This window comes from Sciurus carolinensis, chromosome 2 (genome assembly GCF_902686445.1).
Source record: "Sciurus carolinensis chromosome 2, mSciCar1.2, whole genome shotgun sequence".
NCBI classification, from domain to species: Eukaryota; Metazoa; Chordata; class Mammalia; order Rodentia; family Sciuridae; genus Sciurus; species Sciurus carolinensis.
The window spans coordinates 11,387,731-11,408,132 of NC_062214.1; the positions used below are offsets into that span (position 1 = coordinate 11,387,731).

General features: G+C 47.5%; 1 protein-coding gene across 1 annotated transcript; it reads right to left on the bottom strand.

The window, feature by feature from the left end:
- Window positions 1-486: 486 nt before the first annotated feature.
- On the bottom strand, window positions 487-18,811 carry Ddx27 (DEAD-box helicase 27). The gene is made up of 21 exons (XM_047533978.1): window positions 18,656-18,811; window positions 17,378-17,524; window positions 14,650-14,709; window positions 14,280-14,442; window positions 13,775-13,821; window positions 13,574-13,660; window positions 13,007-13,112; window positions 10,088-10,261; window positions 9,093-9,243; window positions 7,665-7,764; window positions 7,374-7,515; window positions 6,438-6,591; window positions 5,569-5,650; window positions 5,275-5,452; window positions 4,125-4,231; window positions 3,917-4,019; window positions 2,113-2,207; window positions 1,900-2,023; window positions 1,461-1,548; window positions 749-823; window positions 487-621 (listed from the first exon to the last, which is right to left on the bottom strand). Exons 1-21 carry the CDS (start codon window positions 18,746-18,748, stop codon window positions 603-605), a joined length of 2,295 nt encoding a protein of 764 aa, XP_047389934.1. The 5' UTR covers window positions 18,749-18,811; the 3' UTR covers window positions 487-602.
- Between the last annotated feature and the right edge of the window lie 1,591 nt (window positions 18,812-20,402).

Here is a 20,402-nt window from a genome sequence, read left to right on the forward strand (position 1 = left end):
CTTTCCAAGTCTCTCTCTTAGCAAAATGAGAACAGTACCTGCCTGGTAGGTACTGAATTAGACACAACTCAGTGCACCAAATGTCCGACACATGGTAGTGCCCAGTGGCAGCCTTTTAGTTCTAGGGCATCAAGAAGAGAGCATTTCTCCTAGCTGGGAACACGATTCAGTGGTAGAGTGGTTGCCTAGCATGCGAAAAGTCCTGGGTTTGGTCCCCAGCACCACAAAAAAATGAATAAATTCCTCACTCCACACCCAGGCCCCGTGAGCAAAAAGATAATCCAAGTGTTTGTGATATGCCCAGCTACAGACTGCCACACAGGTGAGACGCTGGAGTCCTTCCAAACCAAGTAACTCAGTAAGAGGGACCCTTGATGGACGCTTGGGAACAGCTCGCTTCCCTAGGGCCTCAGGCATGCCAGGCCAGGCAAGCACTCTACCACTGAGCCCCGTCCAACTTTTTTTTTTTTTTTTCAACACAAATGACAGGATTTAAAGATTTTTTTTTTTTTAACAAATGGAGAAAAGACAGACCAAACCAGGATGACTTCCCACAGGGAAGGGAATAAGACCGCCCCACACACTTCATCAGGCTGCCATGGCTACTTCTTCCTCTTGTATCTATTGAAGAAAATAAGCAGAGTGAAGACCAGAAAGAGGAAGCAGTTTTTCCATAAAAGGTTTGTTTTCCAACCCCAATCACAACCTCCAGCCTTCCAAAACCCATGTGCTACCACACCCAGCTTACCTGGACTTAGATTTGAAGTTTCCTCCTCTTCTCTGATGGGGCAGACCCAACTGTTTCCTTTCTTCAAAAGAAGGACTGTAAGTGAGAGAAGAAAAGGAAGTGCTGAAACAGCAAGTTGTCAGACACACGGGTGGTGTCTCGTGCCCACCCCACCGTGCCACGTGAAGAGCAGCATTGCCAGGATCCAGTTTCCAGGGCCTGGGTTCCAAGCCCTATTCTTTCTACCTGACAACATGCATTTCTGGAAGTTGGGCCCCAGTTTTAAAATAAGCTCGGCAGAGGCCCTTCTTCACCCATGACTACTAAGACTCCCTGGGAGGCACAGGCTGTCTCCCTGCAGCCCAGGGAAGAGTGGCAGGACAAACCATTCCCGTGGGCAAACCCGTGGATTCTTTTGTGACGGGTTCTACAGGACTGATCCTTCAAGGTAAGAGCGGTTATACTCTCCCAAGAGAAAACTGTATCTAAACTCAAAAACAGGCCATCTCGCCTCCAAAGCAGAAGGGCCACAGCACTATGGAAGAGTGGTAGCTTACGCTGCTCTCACCTGGGATCAACAGGCGAGCTTTAGGTGGGTGGGGGACAGAGAGGAACCCCTGAGTTCATATATTATAATGCTATGGGTGTGTGAGAACTGGGAGTGGATAAAGAAGCAAAAGATTCATAGTTTCCCTCAAAACACCAAGGACTCCATGATGACTTAAAACGCTACCCTGCTCGATACTGTTTCAGGGCCTTCTTGCTGGTGTTGGTGAGTTCCTCATCAAATACAGATTTCTTCCTCGGCTTTTGCTTCTTGGCTGCGCACAGAAAGAATGGGTGAGACACGAACCTCTTTGGCTCAAGCCCCAAAACCCCCTTTAGCTCCACATAATGAGTTCAAGTTCAGTGATCTGTTGTGTGTAAGGACCCTCTGCCCTCACCAACTCCTCCAAGCAGCAGCCAGGAAGGACTTGGGAGAATCAGAAAAGCCAGAGTCCAAATCCTAGCTCGCCCCACCAACCAAGGGTCACTCCACCTCCTGAAGCCAATACAGGAAAGTTGTATACACTGGTACATACTAATTATTCAAAAAAACATGGCCACTATCACCCCTCCAATTTCCTCTCTGACCATGAGGACAGGCTCCAGGGAAGGCTCCTCTCACGTACCAGGGCCTCTCGCCGGCTCCTCTTCAGGCATAGCCCTGGCCCGCTTGGCTCTGCGGTTCCTCTTGGCCAGTCGCTCAGCAAACATCTGTGCCTTGAGGATTTCAAACTGGGACCTTTCCTCTGCCTGGGAGAAGGAGGGGGTGAATGCAGAACAGACAAAGCACTGACCCCCCCAGAGGCAGTGGGACCAGATTCTACAGAGAGGTCACTCACTGTCATCTCCCCCTTTTTCTTGGCATCCTTCATAAACTTCTTCCTTTTTTTCTTTCCTCTTAAGGCCAAGTCAAACTCCTGCAGAGCCTTGGCAACTGAAATGAGAAGAGACGTGAGATTTCAGGGATCATTTTGTATTTTTAAGCTTACAAGCCAAAGCACACCTACTACTTTAAATTACTATATAACAATTTTAAAAATGACAAGGAGCAATGACTGGTGATTTCCTCCACCTCACTAAACAATATGCTTGTTTACTATTTCTTATTAATCCACTTAAGGTATTCCTTATGTACCAACCTGTTATGAAAGAAGGTTTGGTTCCTTAAACTACCCCACTCCTTCCCACTGATCTAACTATCTTTAACATGAAAATTTAACATACACACACCTAATTTTTTTTTTTTTGGTCCTATCAAATACAGGCAGTATTTCTGAAGTTGCTGGTACAATCAGAAATGGAGGGTGATTTTGCAATCGCTACAAGAATTAGAAATAACCATGCTCTCTGAACTGTAATTTCCACCTTTAAGAATTTCTCCTCCAAGTCAAGTGCACTTGCTTAACTATAAAAGGGCCAACATACTAGGCTATTCACATCACTGTTCATAATGGCAGAAAGTGGCAAACAACCCCAATGTCCTTCCATAAGAAACCAATTAAATATATTATGATCTACTTATGATAAAAGACCATGCAGCCACTAAGGGAAAAAGCAGCTATGCATATCCCTACATGGAAGGAGCCCCGAGCTATGAAATTATGTGAAAAAAGCAAGGTCTGTGGAGCAACCAGGCTCATTAGTAGGGTTGGTTGGTTTTTAAATGGAGTGGAAAAAGGATTATACATTAAGCATCGCCTTTTTTTGAAAAAATAAATTTTTTTTGTAAAATATGTATCACATAAAATTTGCCATTTTACCCATCCTGACATATATAATTTAGTGGCATTTATTACAATCACAGTGTTGTACAACTATCTGTTCACAAAACTCCAGACCACTTACTACCATAATCCCAAGCAGTGAAACAGCGGGTATCACAATACCAGACCTTCAACTCTACGATAGAGCAATAGTAACAAAAACGGCATGGTATTGGCATCAAAATAGACAGGTAGATCAATGGTACAGAATAGAGGACACAGAGACAAACCCACATAAGTATAGTTTTCTCATACTGACAAAGGTGCCAAAAACATACAATGGAGAAACTAGAAATCCATATGCAACAAAATGAAACTAAACCCCTATCTCTCACCCTGCACAAAACTCAACTCAAAATGGATCAAGGACCTCGGAATCAGACCGGAGACCCTGCACATTACAGAAGAAAAAGCAGGCCCGAATCTTCATCATGTCAGCTTAGGACCAGACTTCCTTAACATGACTCCCAAAACACAAGAAATAAAAGCAGGAATCAATAATTGGGATAGATTCAAACTAAAAGGCTTTTTCTCAGCAAAGGAAACTCAACTATGTGAAGAGAAAGCCTACACAGTGGGAGAAAATCTTTGCCACACACACTTCAGATAATCTCCCGAATCTAAAAAGAACTCAAAAAACTTTACCCCAAGAATACAAATAACCCAATCAATAAATGGGCTAAGGAAGTGAGCAGACACTTCACAGAAGAGGATCTACAATCAATCAACAGATATATAAAAAAATGTCCAACATCTCTAGTAATAAGAGAAATGCAAATCAAAAAATGCTGGCATATGTCTCTGCTGGCGCCCCTGCTTTCAAGCAGGAGTACAACGCTGGGCCGGCCGCAATTCCACTGTCAAAACCGCACTAACTCACTTTTCTCCTTCTTCCTCTCTTCTTTGGTCTGAAACCAGCTCCTCTCAGGCTCTTTGTCCACAGCCTCCTTCCCCTCTTCCAAGAGCCGCTTTGCGGTGCTGATCTGTGGAGACAGGGAAAGCAGAGCCGCTGTGAGACTGTGCTGCTAGCCCACCGCAGGCAGCGCGACCCCAGGGCGGAGGACGTAAAGCACTGAGAAGGTCGCCACCTGGGCTTCGGACCGCTGAATCTCCTTCTCCTCTGCCTCCAGCTGCAGCACTGCGTACACGTCTTTCTCCATCTTCTCAATCTTGTCCCGGAATCTGAGGATAACATCTCCATGGAAGAGAATCAAGGGTATTAAAATATGGGTGGACACTAACACTATGTCGCTAATGAAAACAATACAGATGGTCTATTTACTGACATGGAAAAAGGTGGTTTTTAAGGTGTGACTTCTCTACTAACATCTCCCCTAAGTGCAGGCAGCTGTGGCACAAAACCTGTTTGTAGTCCCAGCTCCTTGGGAGGCTGAGGTGAGAGGATGGCTGAGCTCAGGAGTTTGGGACAAGCCTGGGCAATATAGCATGACCCCCACCTCAAAAAACAAAAGACCTCACTCTTATCCAGGACTCAGCACAATGCCAGCCTTGCCTGAGCAGCCTGCTAAAGCAGGGGCCTCTCCTGCCCCCTCGGGAGCATCACCCACTGGCCTGCCTGTTAACTTCTCCACCAGAACACCAGCAGCGTGGTTCCCTGCCCTGTCCCCAGCTCCTGAATAGAAGCAGAGCAGGGCACACGGCACCACTCAACAGCGATCCCGAGCGCACCAAGGAGAGGAGGAGAGACATCTGTGACTGTGAGAGTTCGTGAGGGTGTGTACTTGCAAACATGGTGGGACCAGGGGAGGACCAGAGATGCTACCAATATTGAGCTTCGTCCTCAGCCCCTTGTTTACTCTTTATTTCGAGACAAGACTCTCTAACTTGCAATCCTCCTGCCTCAGCCTCAGAGTTGCTGGGATTTACGGGCATGTGCCCCTGCACCCAGCTAGCTCTTTGATATACACTTTTATTTATTTACTAATTTCAGACGATGAATACATGTTACTTCTGTAACATTAATACAAGGAACGTTAAAAGAAGATGGCCTTTACAGGACCCCACGGATTATGAAAACACCTGTGAATGGACTCTACGTCTTCATTTCTATTATCATTCCCTTTTATACACAAAAGCCTAGGGTCCAGAGAGGTGAGGTGAGACCTGCCCAGAGACTCAGCCAGGAGGTGGTCAAGCGGGGACTCAAGCTGGCTTGACTGCAGAGCACCACTCTCAGATGCCACCTCTGCCCACCCTGCCCCAGCTGTGCCTCCTCACCCTGGGGAAGAATACGGGCCTTCACAGGGGCCTTGGCGGCCTTCACAATCTCCTTCAGCATCTTCCGTTCCTCTTCTCCCACCAGAGAGACTGAGCGCCCAGCCCTGCCAGCTCGCGCGGTCCGCCCCACCCGGTGTACGTAGTGCTTGATAGTATTGGGCATCGTGAAGTTGATTACCTGGAAAGTCAGACTACGGTCAGACCCTGCTGTCCGGGAGTCAGGGGTGGGAGGTGCCATGCAGCCAGAAGTCAAAAACACTCCCACTGAAAGCGAAAGCTATACGACCTTCTCACCGTTTTGACTCCTTCAATGTCAAGTCCACGGGCTGCCACATCTGTGGCCACAAGGATGTCAATCTGTTCATCCTTAAAGCGCCTAGAAACAGCCACAGAGATGCTTATTCAGATACCTTGTCCCAGTAATGCTCCCCAGGAGCCTGAGAAGCAGAGAAGACAAAGTGAACACTAAAGCCACCACGAAGCCTCTGGGAGTCAAGCAGCAGGGGTATTTCTACATGGCAGCCCACCAGCCCACTCCCCCTTAAATGACTGACTACACGGGGAAAATGCAGTGTTGTGTTCTATCTCAAGCACGGCTCCTGTCCAGATCCAAGTGTGAACCAACGAGCTAGACTACAGGCCACAGCGAGGCAAAATTCTCAGCGCTCCAGACTCTCCTAAGGCTCCCAGCCCCCTGTGAGTACCGGGTGGGTGGGGAGCTCTGGAGGGCGCCACTGTTCTGAGAATGAGTGCCTCTACCACAGGGCCTGACCGTGCCCCAAGTCTTCACTTTGCTTTGCTTTTTAAAACTATGTTGTCCCGGCTGCCCTTGAACTCCTGGGTTCAAGTTATGTGTGTGCCTCAGCCTCCTGAGCAGCTGGGATGACAGGTGTGCACTGACTGCCATGCTCAGTTTAGATTAAATTTTTTTTCTTTTGCGATGCTGGGGATCGAACCCAGGGCCTTGTGCTTGCAACACAAGCACTCTACCGACTGAGCTATCTCCCCAGCCCTTAGATTAAATTTTTTTAAGCAGGGCATTGTGCCATCTGTATCTCTGCCCTGTTCTAACATAACCCTCTGGGATCCTAGGTTTCCCTGTCAAATGAGGAGAACCCTCTCTGATCAGCCCAAGGACGGAGGGAGCTGAGGGGGAACGGTACCTGAGGGCCTCCAGTCGCTGGGTCTGTGACAGGTTTCCATGGAGTTCACCCACCTGCAGCCCCAGAAGCCCCAGGAGGATGTGCATGCGGTGGGCCTGCTTCTTGGTCTGGGTGAACAGCATCACGTGGTCGGTGAAGGTTCTCGTCAACAGGGCTGGCAGGAAGAAGAGTGAGCCAGCTCCTTGTAGGCGCCTATGCAACGGCACCTCCCTCACTCGAGAAGTGAGGCTGCCGTGCTTGGCACTGGGACACAGGCACGGTCCCTGCCATGTGGAACTCACAGGCCAGCAGCTAATTCTCAAGGGTGATAAATGTCACAAGAGGGAGTAAAAGGAGAGTGGCAGAGGAGCTTGAGGGGAGGAGACTGAGAATGAATGACAAGGCAGACTCCCCACATGGAGAGAGAAGAAAGAGCAATGTTAATGCCTGGAGGTCAAACAGGCATGGCGGATGAGAAGGCCCAAGCTGGATGATGTGGCTGGAGCCATGAACAGCCTCCACAGCTGGCAGCTCAGGCAGGAGGTCCTCCAGGGTCCTGAGGACCCACCAGGGAGCCTGGATTTCCATCTCAGAGCTGGAAGCTGCCACAGGGTGTTTGTTAAGTAAGAAGTAACAAGAGCAAATATTCTTTTGTAAAGAACTGTTCTCAGGGTGAAGAATGAATTTCCAAGGGTCAAGAGGAGGCAGGAAGGGCAAGTCAAGAGGCTGCGGCAGCAATGCAGGCGACAGACAGCAGCGTCTGCACCAAGAGGCCAGAGCAGTAACTGGTGGCAAGTGGTCGGGAGCTCAGGAGGACACCAAGAAGATTGGGGGTGGGGGGGAAGGTGACGCCAGCAAAGATTGTGAAAAAAAGGAACGGCAGTGCAGCTGAGCGAGCAGAAAACCCTAATGCTGCAGGTGGACATCAGGAGGCCCAGCCCTGCCCTGGACCTTCACCTGCTACAATGGCTTCCCGGTCTCCTTCCCGATTTGGCCGGATCCGAATGAACTCCTGCCGTAGGAAGGGAGCCACATCTGTGTTGCTGTTCACAAATATCCGGACAGGGTTCTTCAAAGAGACAGAAGCCAGATCTTTCACCTGCCAAGCACAAAACCAAGGACGCTCAGCTTCCTGCGAGGAGGTGGAAGGTGACAACAAGGTGCACCCAGACAACACCCCTTGGGTCCAGATGGGGTCCTCTGCAAGCCCCCTGTGCAGACCCACCATGGAGAAGCCCCTTAGCCCACCTCATCTGTCATGGTGGCTGAGAAGAGCATGGTCTGGCGGTGGTGGGAGCACATTCGGATGATCTCCTTCATCTGCTCCTCAAAGTACTCATCCAGCATCCTTGGGGCAGAGAAAGGACAAGGCAGATTGGGGAAGGCTCTTCTGTCAGAGCAGGCCTGGCTGTCACTGTTTGTGCTTAGAATTCACCTACTTTATTTTATGATGGTTTCTGTTATTTTACCCTTTCACCAAGATTCATTAAGAATCATCATCGTGCCACATTTGCATTATGTCTCTCTCGTTGTTGCTCAACTGAATACAAGTCAAAGATCTCATACCTCACCCCAAATAGTCCAGCCACAGTAAGGACAAGGACCTTCTCCTAATAACCACGTGTCACAGTCAAGACATGGAAGTGTCTGAGCAACACCTGCAGTACAGGCCACACTCAAATGTCCTCAATTGAAATGCAGGGAGTGGGCTGTGCATCATGAGGCTTCAAGAGCCAGTCTCTCCACTATGCTGGGGACACCTGAGCTTCTCCCTCCCTCCATCCCACCTCCTCTTCCCTCTGTGGTTTTATAGCTGCCCTCTGAGTGCAAGAACCAAAGCTCCTGTGTTGTCACTGGCTGCCATGTCTTTTGAGGCTCACTTCACCCAGGAAGTCCCCTCAGCCTCATTCACACACTGGATTTGTCCAGCTGCCTCCAGGTGACTGGAGTCAGAGAAGCCATCACTGGGATAAGGTGGCCAGGTGAGGTCATGTCCTTCCCTCTCACTGCAGAAGAAACCTGAAGGAGGCAGAGGGGATGGGTCCAACCTGGGGGCCAGCACTGCAGAGCTCCACAGCCGGGGGAGCCGACAGAGCGTACCGTGGTGTGTCACTGGTGTGACAGAGCGGAGACAAGGACAAAGTAAGGAAACACAGGGTCAGATGCTCGCACAGGACTGGCAAGTTCTGAGACACTTGTGTGAGAGGAAACCTCAGCCGCTCCTGCCTGTGACTTCCACCTTGCGCCTCTGTCAGTGCGGCTCACCTGGCTCAGGCACAAAGGCAAGAGGCGAGCGGACAGGGCAATCGTGAGAGAAAGAGGAGGCAGGATGGAGGGAGGAACGCGGTGCCCCAGCAGTCAGGGAGATGCCTGCGGAAGCCACTACACAGAGCTGCTCCCCGCATTCCCCCTCGCACCACCCACCACAAGGGGGGTACTTACTCCTGACCCCGTGTGCAAACAGGAAAAGGTTTTATTGAGAATCTAGGTAACCTTCCCAGAGCCCACATTCAACTCACCTTCCCTCTTAACCATTATCATCAGAGAAAGAAAGAAGCAAGCAAAAAAATCTGGGCAAAGCAAGAACAGAGGCCCCAGGTGGGCAGGTAAAGCGGTAGCCCCACAAAGGCTAAAGGCCCTGCAGAACAACGCAGCGTGGCAGCACACAAGGCTCACCTGTCAGCCTCGTCCAGGATGAGCACCTCAATGCTGCCCAGGTGGAAGGAAGGGCAGTTGTGGAGGTGATCGATCAGCCGACCCGGGGTGGCAATGAGGATGTCAGGGGCCGCCCGAAGAGCTGCTTCCTGAGACTTGACATCAAGGCCGCCTGCAAGCAGAGCCCCAGCGGGCGGCCAGGGCAGCCAGTCATTCACTGTGTTCTCAAACACCTGCCACTTGCCTTTGTCTCATGTCAGATGAACAGGAAACAGCTAAGAACAAGGCCAAAGGGGCTTTGTCCACATGGATACAATACACGGGGAGAGACAGATTATTTAACTGCATTAGCTCAGTGAAAAATCAAAACAGATAACAACACAAAAGCACTTCAAAACAGAATGACTGGAACATCCCAGGTCTGAAAGCAGCTCAGTGAAAACTGATGATGTCTTTATATGTGAAGACAAAGTCACCTTTGACTTCCAATTGCATAAGGAGGGTAAACCGCAGGCTATATGCCACTGTCATACAACTGTGTGTGTGTGTGTGTGTGTGTGTGTGTGTGTGTGTGGTTGAAGAGAAAGAGCTTGCCTTTGTGTATTGTTATGTAGTGCTAAGGCTTGAACCCAGTGCCTCATACAAGTCAGGCAAGTGCTTGCCCACCAAGCTACAGCCTCAGCCCTCATATAACTTTATCAGAGAAATCCTGCCCCAAATAATATTTGACTTCTTATTCCTGCTAAGCAGAAATTATTTACTGAAGTTGTTCAATACCAAAAAAAAGTCCTTCATAATTTTGAAGTTCCAGTCTTCGAGGTTGGTTAAATCTCAATGAACTCATTCCCGCTCCCCTCTACCACTGCTGTGAAAACATGCCACCCAATTTTTAAGTGGATTCAAGCAGACATAAAGGTCTTTCCTGGCCCCTGGCCCCTTCAGAATGAGCCACGTCCATTTTCCACCACATCTTGGTTTCTCAGTGGGGGACAACCCTCACCAGGCCCAAAACTCACCCACAGCCAGACAGGTAGTGATGTTACAGAACTGGGCCAGCTGCTTGGTGACAGAGTGCACCTGGATGCCCAGCTCTCGGGTGGGAACCAGCACCAGGACGCGGGTTACAGGGCCTTGGCGGGGTTTGTAGATCAGACGCTCCAAGACGGGCAGAGCAAAAGCTGCAGTTTTACCTAGAGGGAGACCGCGGGAAGCAAAAACAGGCTTGGTTACCTCCATGTTTAGGTCTTTGGCCCATGCACAGAAAATCTACAGGAGTCTGGTCAGGGGAACATGAAATAACTTATTTTTCAAAAGAACTCTTTTTTTTTACTTTTAAACTATATTGTCAATATAAAAATACATAAGAAATGTAAAAAAAAAGCGTTGGTTTTGGTTTTCTGTTTGGTTGGTTTTTTTTTACAGTATTGGGGGACAGACAGAACCCATGGCCTCACCCATGTTAAGTCACATCCCCAACCCTCCCTTTTTTAAAATCCCCTGCATTCTAGCACATGAGTATCTCTACTATAAATTCACTGATCTTTAGAATTGTAAATTTTGGTTGTTTATCACTAATACACAATATAGTGATGAACACACTTTTTATATAAAATCTCTGTTCCTATGAAGGGCTTATCACAGCAGAACCAGGAGGTAAGCGTCACAGATACCTAATAAAGATAACTTCCACCGGACCCCTTGACACCTGTGACCCAGATCTAGACTGGACTTTCTCCAAGGCCTCAGACAAACTGAATAGGCTCTAGTTAATACGACTGTATCAATGCCAATTTCCTGGTTATGATACTGGCCTACTGTAACGTGGAAAGTTACCACTGGGTGAAGGATTCAAGGGACTCACTCCATTATTTTTGCTACCTCCTACTGATCTGTAATAACAAGGTTAAAATTTTTTAAATCCAGAGCTAGAAAGTATTTAACATATATAAGGTCTCAATGCTTAGCACCAAAAACATAAAAAAAATTTTTTTAAGCCTTTACCTCTGAATTGTGCTATCTCTTTATCTCAGTTAAAAATATTAATATGTGCCTGGTGAGGCGGCACATTCCTGTAATCCTAGCAACTTAGGAGGCTCAGGTACTCAGGCATGAGGATCACAAGTTCAAGGACAGCCTCAGCAACTTAGCAAGGCCCTTTGAGCTAATATGGCCCTGGAAACCCCCAGTATCACAAATGATGATAAAAATGATAATAATTTGCTATTTGTAAACATTTAAAATATACAAGCAGATCAACACTGTATAGGCAAATGTAAAAACTTATCAAGCTGCCAGGTGCAGTGGCACGTGCTTGTAATCCCAATGGTTTGGGAGGCTGAAGCAGGACGATCACAAGTCCAAAGCCAGCCTCAGCACCTTATTGAGGCCCTCAGGAACTGAGTGAGACCCTGACTAAATAAAATTTAAAAAGGGCTGAGGATGTGGCTTAGTAGTTATGTGCCCCTGGGTTCAATACCTGGTATTAAAAAAAAAAAAAAAATCAAGCTCTATACTTAGGATGCAACCTGTGAGTTTTACAGTACATAAGCTATGCTCAATTGAAAAAGCAATAAATGAAAATTAGCAAAAATAAAAGCTGCCACAACATGCAATCAAAGAACACCCTGCAGGTGCCCTCTGGACAATCATCCAAGATAACCCACTTACTGAGAAAGGCCATGTATAGCCACATGTAGTCCGCTACCTTGGGCCGTGGCATGTGGTGGCACAGATCTATGTATTTGCACTTGAACTGAAATGTATCTCAAATGCATCTGTATTTACGAAGAAAAATGCAAACACTCTGGAGTATCCACTGGCATAAACACATTAGAGGGTGAGACAGAAACTGGGTGGATGGGGGAGCTTTTTAGTGTACCCCTTTCCAGTATATTTGCATTTCAATCATTATATGTACCATCTATTTAAGAAGAAAAATGTTGTAGAAATTAAAGAAGCCAATTATTACAAACCATCATCCCTAAAACCCTGATCTTGTCACTTATTCAAATGCAGAAGTCAGCCTTCTCGACCTCAGCTTACACCCATAGTGTAAGTTAGTATAAAGAACCGAGAAACTCTTAACACTTTTAAGAGTTAGTCTGTGTATTGCCAAACTGCCTCCAAAAAGAGCATGTGAATTAACTGTGACAATTCTCAATTTGCCACAAAAAGTCTAACAAAACTTCTGAATGCAATGTGGCACCCACTGGGTCTCCACCACTGGCCACGTGGTTTGAGAGAAGGGACCTAACGCTGCGCAGTGCCCCAGAAGGTGCTGACCACACTGCTGTCTGTCGTGTCACTGGAGCCCTGAAGAGAGAGCACCGAGTGGCCGCCCAGCAGGGCTCAGGCAAAGGCAGACTCCCAGGCTCCACAGAACAGGCCGACGGCTGGCTGTCCTAGTCCCCGAAGCTGTTTATCTGCAGCAGTTGGAGTTCTGATCTTGCCTTCTTCACAGCATCTTAAGGACTAGACTAGTCAACCTGTTTTTCCCTCAGCTCCCTGCAGTGGCCGTGGGGAGCTGGGACAGAGGTGACCTCAGTAGGTCCAAGGTAGAGAGACCTAAGGTGGAGAGACCTGGTCTCCCACACGCACATGCCTCTGGGACTGGCGTCCATGCTGTGTGGCACTCTCTTCGGTCTCACCCCACAACAGAGAACCCTTCCTGTTTCCTCAAATTTCCTCGTGCTACTCTCCCCTCGAGGGGGAGGTGCCAGAAACAAACTCAACGTTCTATAAAATGAGCTGTGAGGATAAAATTGAAACTCATCAACTCAAAATTTCTCCACATCTGCAAAAGCCAATGAAATCACCAGAGAATTTCTGTGGACTTTTTATACAGTTAAGAAAACCAAGCACATTTTGCAAACCAGCATGTTAAGTCAACTAGAGCCCTATCTGGCGTGTGACATCCTTTCTCCACCACCTTTCACCTGTCCCGGTGGCTGCACAGGCACAGATGTCCTTCCCCAGCAGACCCACGGGAATACACGCCTTCTGGATGGGGGTGGGTTGCTTGAAGCCCATGGCTGTAATGGCCTGAAGAGAAAAGAAAGAGTTAGACCAGGCGCATGAGCAAAGAGGAGTCTCAGCAAGAATCAACCAGGGCAGGCACAGTGGGATTGCCAGGGAGGGTCTCCACAAACCCTGAGTGGGTGAGGGAGAACTGCAACAGACTTCTGAGCAAAGAGGGAGAGGAATGGCAAGTGCAAAGGCCCTGCGGAAGAGGCTACCTGACCTGTGTGAGGCCAGCGAGGCCAGAGAATGATGAGTGCTGAGAAGTCATGAGGGGGCCGGAAGGGGCAGAGTCTTATAGGGCGATAAAAGGAATTTGGCTTTTCCCCAAGTTAAAGTGGGTGTCAGGGAGGGACATGATGAACTTATTGCTTTAGAGGGTCCTCTGGCAGCAGCCTGGACAAGAGTTGAGGGAGGAAGAGGGCAGCAAGGAGTCCAGCTAGGGCCACTGCAAGGTCAACCCAGCTGCCAAAAGCAGACACTACCTTCAGAAGAGGCCGGGACAGGTTCATGTCCTGGAAGGAGAGGTTTTCATCATACTGAGATGCATCTTCAAAGAAGCCTCCTGCCTCCTACACCAGACCAGAAGACAGAACGACAGTCAGCAAACAGGGCCCAAGAAAACCAGACAACCTTACAATCATTTCAGGTTGCCATGAGCTGCCCGCTCCCAAGCCCGGGCTCACCTGTCCCTTCTTCTTCTTCTTCTTCTGCTCCTTTACTTTGAGTGTATCTACAGAGAAAACACACCTGCTGAGCACAGCTGGACAATGCCCGAAGGGCTTCCCGTGCCCCCAGCCCCGCTTCAAAGATGAGGACACCATGTGGCAGTGTGGTGAAGTGACTCATCTATGGTCAGACAGGAGGGGTGGTCCAGGGACCAGGCTGGCAACACTATCCCCTCTCCATGCACCCCGACACCTCAGCACAAATCTCTGCCCAAGAGACTTACTGAGCTACCTGGGTGAACCCAATGATGTGGCCACCTCAAATTAAGTGTGAGTCACAGAGGCAGCTGGCAGCAGTACAGATGGGGAAAGAGGAGCTGCCAGCAAAGTATAACTCAAGCAAGATCCCAAAGGAAGAGAGAAACTGGAACCTAATGAAAGCAGGGTAGTCTGAACACCGCTAGCAAAGCAGTGCAGGGCTGGCCACAGGGCGCAGGGCACTTGCGACCCCAGAAACACACACCTGCTTTGGTGAGGATGTCTTCCTCAGCAGACGAGTAGTCGCTCTCTGACTCCTCCTCTGCCGAGCCCACCTCCTGTGTCCCCTCCAGGTCCCCCTGCTCCCCTGGCTCAGAGCCAGTCTGAGCTTCCTTCTCCTCCAGTTTCCCGGACTTGGCTTCTTTATCCTGGGGAAAAAAAAAAACAGAATAAAGCAAGGGAGTTAAACAGTTCAGGAAATTCAGGATCTAAAGGATCAATATTGAGCTCTGGAGTCTGGACAGAACACTGGGGCTTCTGAGAGTGCAGCACTAAGAGCACCCGCACAGCGGCACCGCAACCTGGGCTCACAGGATGGCTGGGGGCACAGCGACGAGAAGTGGCTCCTGTCTCACCTCCGTTTTCCTTTTCTTTCGCACTTTCTCAATCTTCTCATCTAAGGTAGTAGCTGCCCTCTGCAGATAAAAATACAGAGAAAAAAAATATACATGAAAGAAAGAGATCAAGCAAGGTTTCCCTGAAGGTCAGGTCTTAAATGTTAACACACTTCTGTTCTTGTCTCTTCTTGGACAAATTCATCATTCTGTAGATCATTCAGAGCCAAAAGAAAAAAAAGTAGGCAGGTGTGAAGGTGCACACCTGTAATCCCAGGCCAGCCTCAGCAACTCAGTGAGGACCTAAGAAACTCAGTGAGACCTTGCCTCTAAATAAAATATAAAAAAGGGCTGGAGGTGTGGCTCAGTGGTTAAGCACCTCTGGGTTCAATCTTTGGTACCAAAACAAAAGAAGAAAGAAAGAAAAGTATTAAATAAATGTCCTAATTATAAAAACACAAAAACAGGGGTTGTGGCTGTGGCTCGGTGGTAAAGCGCTTGCCTTGCATGTGTGAGGCCCTGGGTTCCATCCTCAGCAACACATATAAATAAAAGGTCCACTGACAACTAAAAAATGTCAAAAAAACAAAAACAAAAACAAAAAAAACTTTAGATTAATAGGAACCAATGAAAATATCCACATTTTAGAAGGTATTTACTATTTAGAAATATAGAATTTTCAAGAGATTTAAGAATTTCATCTGAAAGCTACTTAGAAAAATAAGTTCTCTTGCCAACAAGACCCAATTTACCTGCTAATTAATTAAAATGCTAAAAGAGAAATGATGAGGTCATGCTAAGAGCGCAGTTCAGGGTACAATGACATGATACACGCCAGCAATCCCAGCTACTCGAGAGGCTGAAGCAGGAGGATCACAAGTTCAAGGTCAGTCTCAGCAACTTAGCAAGACCCTGTCTCCATATGAAAAATGAAAAGGACTTGGGGTGTAGTTCATCTGTAGGGTGCTCCTGGGTTCAATTCGCCAAACACAGAAGAGTTGAAATCTGAGCACACTCAGGTGATACTGGCTATTGCTACGACTCGGAAAGCCTGTGTACCCAGTGGCCCCATTACGCACGCTCTAAGCACCTGCACCACTGCGGCACTCAAACAAATGCAATTATCTATGCAATTCTTTGTCGATTATTTTCTACCCTGCTAGACTACAAGTTCCCAAGACTAAGTCCTTAAATACACGTGGTCCATACACTAGGATCTGGCAATAAATGTAATATTTGCTAAATGAATCCAAAACAAATTTTCATCAAAACATGGGACAGAACAAATACTTCATAATTAATTTGATAAAAATTTCTACAGAATGTTCTGAAAAAAAGAAAGAATATATCTATAAAAACTAAAAAGTCACCAGGCGTGGTGGCACACACCTGTAATTCCAGCTATTTTTTATAGACGTATTCTTCTTTCTTTTTTTCAGAAAATGCTGTAGAAATTTTTCTTTATCAAATTAATAAAGGCTAAGGCAGAAGGATCACAAGTTTGTGGCCAGCCTGGGCAATTTAGTGAGACTCTGTCTCAAAATAAAAAAGAAAAAGGACTGGGGATGTGGCTCAGTGGTTAAGCGCCCCTGGATTCAATTCCTGGTACCCATAAGTAAACAAACAGATAAATAAAAATTAAAAATGAAAAGTCTTCTCAAGGTGATATTGAAAAGGCAATACTGGCTTACTTTAATCAAAAACAGATCAGAAAAGTCAGAACTGAACGGCCTGCTGGGTTTCTCCTGGAAACACATGAAATGGAAAATAATTTTGATGTATTTTCTAGCTTATTAACCAGAGTCACAGAAAGAACCTGACAAATGAGCAGAAGAGAATGACATTGGTGGCAGCTCTGCTTGTGCTGTTGGGAACCAGGGACCATGAACAGTGATACCAGGTGACACCATCTGGCACAAGACAGAATGGCTGTATCCACAGGTCAGAGGCAGAGTCCAGCAAAGCCACCACCAAGGTCTCCTGCTACATCATTCACTGTGACAAACTGATGTGAAAAGGTTTCTCTCTAATATTCAAAACAAGGAGTGAACATCTAAAAATAAGGTCACTTTAACACCACTATGTAATTTTTTAAGTCAAACAAGGTTGGGTGTTCCTAAACCACTGCTATTACCAGATTTCCTGTAAGAAACGGGGCCGATGGCCGGGGGCAGTGGCACACGCCTGTAATCCCAGCGGCTCGGGAGGCTGAGGCAGAAGGATCTCGAGTTCAAAGCCAGCCTCCACAACTGCGAGGCACTAAGCAACTCAGTGAGACCCTGTCTCTAAATAAAATACAAAACAGGGCTGGGGATGTGGCTCAGTGGCTGAGTGCCGCTAAGCTCAATCCCCTCTAGTACTAAAAAAAGAAAAAGAAAAAGGAAGAAGGTATGTCTTAATACATCTGAGTTCATGCGTTCATAATCCCCGCCCCCCCCAGGAAAAGCTGTCATGTAAATTTTATAAGGAAAGAAACATTTCTGATCCTTCTAAACATCATCTATAGTTGTGAAAATGTTTGTAACTATAGCCTGTGATGAATCAATCTGGGCATGTTTTACTTCAGTATTAATACTTTAGTGTTAATCAAGGCTGTAGGTCCCGTGACTGCCTCTCGCCACCCCATCAAAACCAGACCACACGTGTTCACAGGATTCTGGCATCTGCTGAATGTAAGCAGGGCCAGAGGCTGTGATGGCAGGGCTAGTCCTGAGACCCACTGTCTGGAACGCCCGTCTGCCCACCTCACCTTCTTCTTGAGCTGGCTCATCACATCAGCCAGGGCCCAGCTGCCATCAGACACCCCCTCCTTCTCAGTGAAAACGAAGTCAGGGTTGAAGTCGGCACTGCGGTTCTTCTGCAAGGCCTTCTGCTTCCGGCCCAGCACGATGGGCCCCTGGGAAGAGGACATGGGGTGATTATGGGGTGAGATGAAAGAATAGTAGGAAAGGAAGAAGGAAAGGAGGGTGTCCAATAAGAAAGTAGAAACATACAAGATAACTGACTGACAGACCGAGGCGACCAAAATTGAGTAGGTCTGTAAAAATCTGATCAACACCATTAACAAGCTTCATTCCAAAGCACATGTGCGAAACACCACACCTACCATTCGAGAATGCACACAGAAATAAAAAAGTCAAACTCACAGAAACAGAATGGAATGGTGGATGCCAGGGGCTGGGGTGTGAGAGAAATGGGAGAGAAGGAAGAAGCTGTCAAGAATCACTCCAAGGTGCTGGGGCTGTGGCTCAGTGGCACAGCGCTTGCCTAGCGTGTGTGAGGCACTGGGTTCGATCTTTAGCACCACACAAAAACAAACATATAAAATAAAGGCATTGTGTCCATTTACAACTACAAAATTGCTTTTTTAAAATAAAAAAAAAAAAAAAAGAATGAACGACTTGGCAGGATGGGAAGCTGAGGGAGAAGAGAGGCTGGGCTTTGTAGGACTTGACTCTGTAGAGGTCGTGGGACATACTAGAGGCGGCGTCAGGAAGGCAGGTGAGAGTGCAGAGAGGGACACCTGGGCGGAATCTCCAAACCGTAAGCACCTTCTTCACGTCTGCTGGTTAATGTCCAAACCATGCCACTTGGACGCAAGCTTCAGCGCCCATCTCGGTTCACTGCTGTCCCCAACGCTGAACACCACGTCTAGCACGTGTAAGTGGTCAACTAGTGGCTGGATGAACAGATGAATGGATGGAAAACATGGCTCTCTGAGCAGGAGCCAAGACTGACTTCACCTGTGGATTTCTATCACGCGGGGCCTGAATTAAATGCCAGGTCAGTGAACGAATACTGAGTTCAGCAAGGCGTCACGGAATGGCACGGCCAATAGCAAAGGGGGGAAAAGTCAACTGCGGGCAAACTGAGGAAGATCCCGGGGTCCGAGTGAGACCCTGCCCAGGGGACGCTGAGGATTCGGGAACAGAAACCTGAGGAATCACGGTAAAGGGAAACTAGCAAGCACTCCCGAGGGGCTGGGACCCCGCCCGCGGCCGCGCGCCCACCCTCGGCCGGCTCTTACCTCCTCCTCCTCGTCTCCGGAGTCAGACTCGGGCTCCACCGGCACCTCGTCATCTTCGCCTATGGTCCCGATCAAACCGAGCTCCGCCAGCATGCTGAAGAAGCAACCACTTCCGGCGGCGAGCGCGGCGCGCCTCCAGGCTCTTGCGCTTCGGCGATCTTCTCATCGTCTCTGCGCAAGTGCAACGCGTCACTTCCGTTCGAGGAAGACCCGCCCACGCGGCGCCATTTCCCGAACTTTCAGTGCGCCTGCGTCCGCAGAGGGCGTGGTTTGTGTGACGAAATCAAAGAGACAGACGTTGGTGTAAATAAAATTCCATTGTCTGAAATAATTCCAGAAAATAATGGGATTCTTTGAGCAGTGTGCGAGGGCTGAAGGAAAACGTCCAAAGAGGTGTTTGATACGCCGTATATGTGTTCACTTATGGACAAAAAATTCTGGAAGAAAATACAACGAACGGTTAGCCCTGATTGTTGCTGGGTAGTAGAATTCTAAGTGATTTTTTTCTTGGATTTTTCACCCACAATAAACATTTACTTTTTTTTTTTTTTTAGATGTTGATAGACCTTTATTTTATTTATTTTTATTTATATGTGGTGCTGCCTCATACGTGCTAGGCAAGTGCTTTACCACTGAGCCACAGCCCCAGCCCATAAATATTTACTTTAATAAAAAATAAAAGTAAATATAAGAATAGCTGACACTTACATAGCATTTACTATGTGCTTGTACTGCTCTAAGTACTTTTGCACGTATTCACTAACAATCCTTACAACAACCCCAGCCTGGAGGAACCCTTCCTGTTGCCATTTTACAGAGGAGGAGACTGAGGCTCAGAGAGGTCCCGGAATCACAGAACCAGTTAATAACAAAGCCAAGAGTATAATCCAGGCATAGCTTCAGTCCTTAGGAAAGAGGAACTCAGAGCTTACCAGCAACTTTCCCTTCATCTGTTTATGGAGATCTTACTTGTTAAGTCAGTTGTGAATACCTGCTCCAGGCAACTCTCCCTGAGCACGGCCTCCTAGAAGTCACCTGAACTATCCAGCCTCCCTTCCATATCAATATTTTCTTCTTGAAACAGAGTCATACCACAAAAGTCAGATCCATTGTTATTTTTTTCTTTGCTACTATTTTATCCATTTTAAGTGCACAATTCAGGTGTCATTAACTACACTCATAATATTGTGCAACCTCACCACTGTTTCCAAAGCTGTTTCCTCACCCCAAATAGAAATTCTGTAGCCATTAAGCAATAACTCTCCCCTCCACTCTCCCCAAGACCATGCAAACCTCTGATCTACTTTTCTGCCATGAATTGACCTATTCTAGATATTTCATGTAAGTGGGGTCATACGCTGTCTGTCCTTTTGTGTCTGGATTACGTCCACGGCGAGTTCTCAAGTCCACCCCTGCAGTCGCATGTACTGGAACTTCATTATGGCGGAACAGACTGTGCAGGTGTGTGCGTACCACGTTTTGCTTATTCACTCTTCTGTTGATGGACACTGGATTGTTTCCAACCCTTTGGCTATTGTGACTAATACTGTGATAAACATTGTCAGACCAAGATCTATTTGAGACCCCACTGTAAATCTTTGAGATATATTCCTAGTAGTGAAATTACTGGGTTACATAATTAAGTCTACCTTTCTGAGGAGCCACCCAAGTGATTTCCACAGGAGCTGCACCATTTTACATTTCCACCAGTGAAATGTATGTATGAGGCTTTCTGTTTCTCCACATC

What these genes read in the sequence shown, in the direction of transcription:
- Ddx27 (XM_047533978.1), bottom strand. Translation starts at nt 18,748, where the DNA reads ATGCTGGCGGAGCTCGGTTTGATCGGGACCATAGGCGAAGATGACGAG. An exon ending in TGAGCCAGCTCAAGAAGAAG is followed by an intron (nt 14,710 to 17,377) that starts GTGAGGTGGGCA and finishes TTTTATCTGCAG; the next exon opens with AGGGCAGCTACTACCTTAGA. An exon ending in AGAAGAAGAAGAAGGGACAG is followed by an intron (nt 13,661 to 13,774) that starts GTGAGCCCGGGC and finishes GGTCTGGTGTAG; the next exon opens with GAGGCAGGAGGCTTCTTTGA.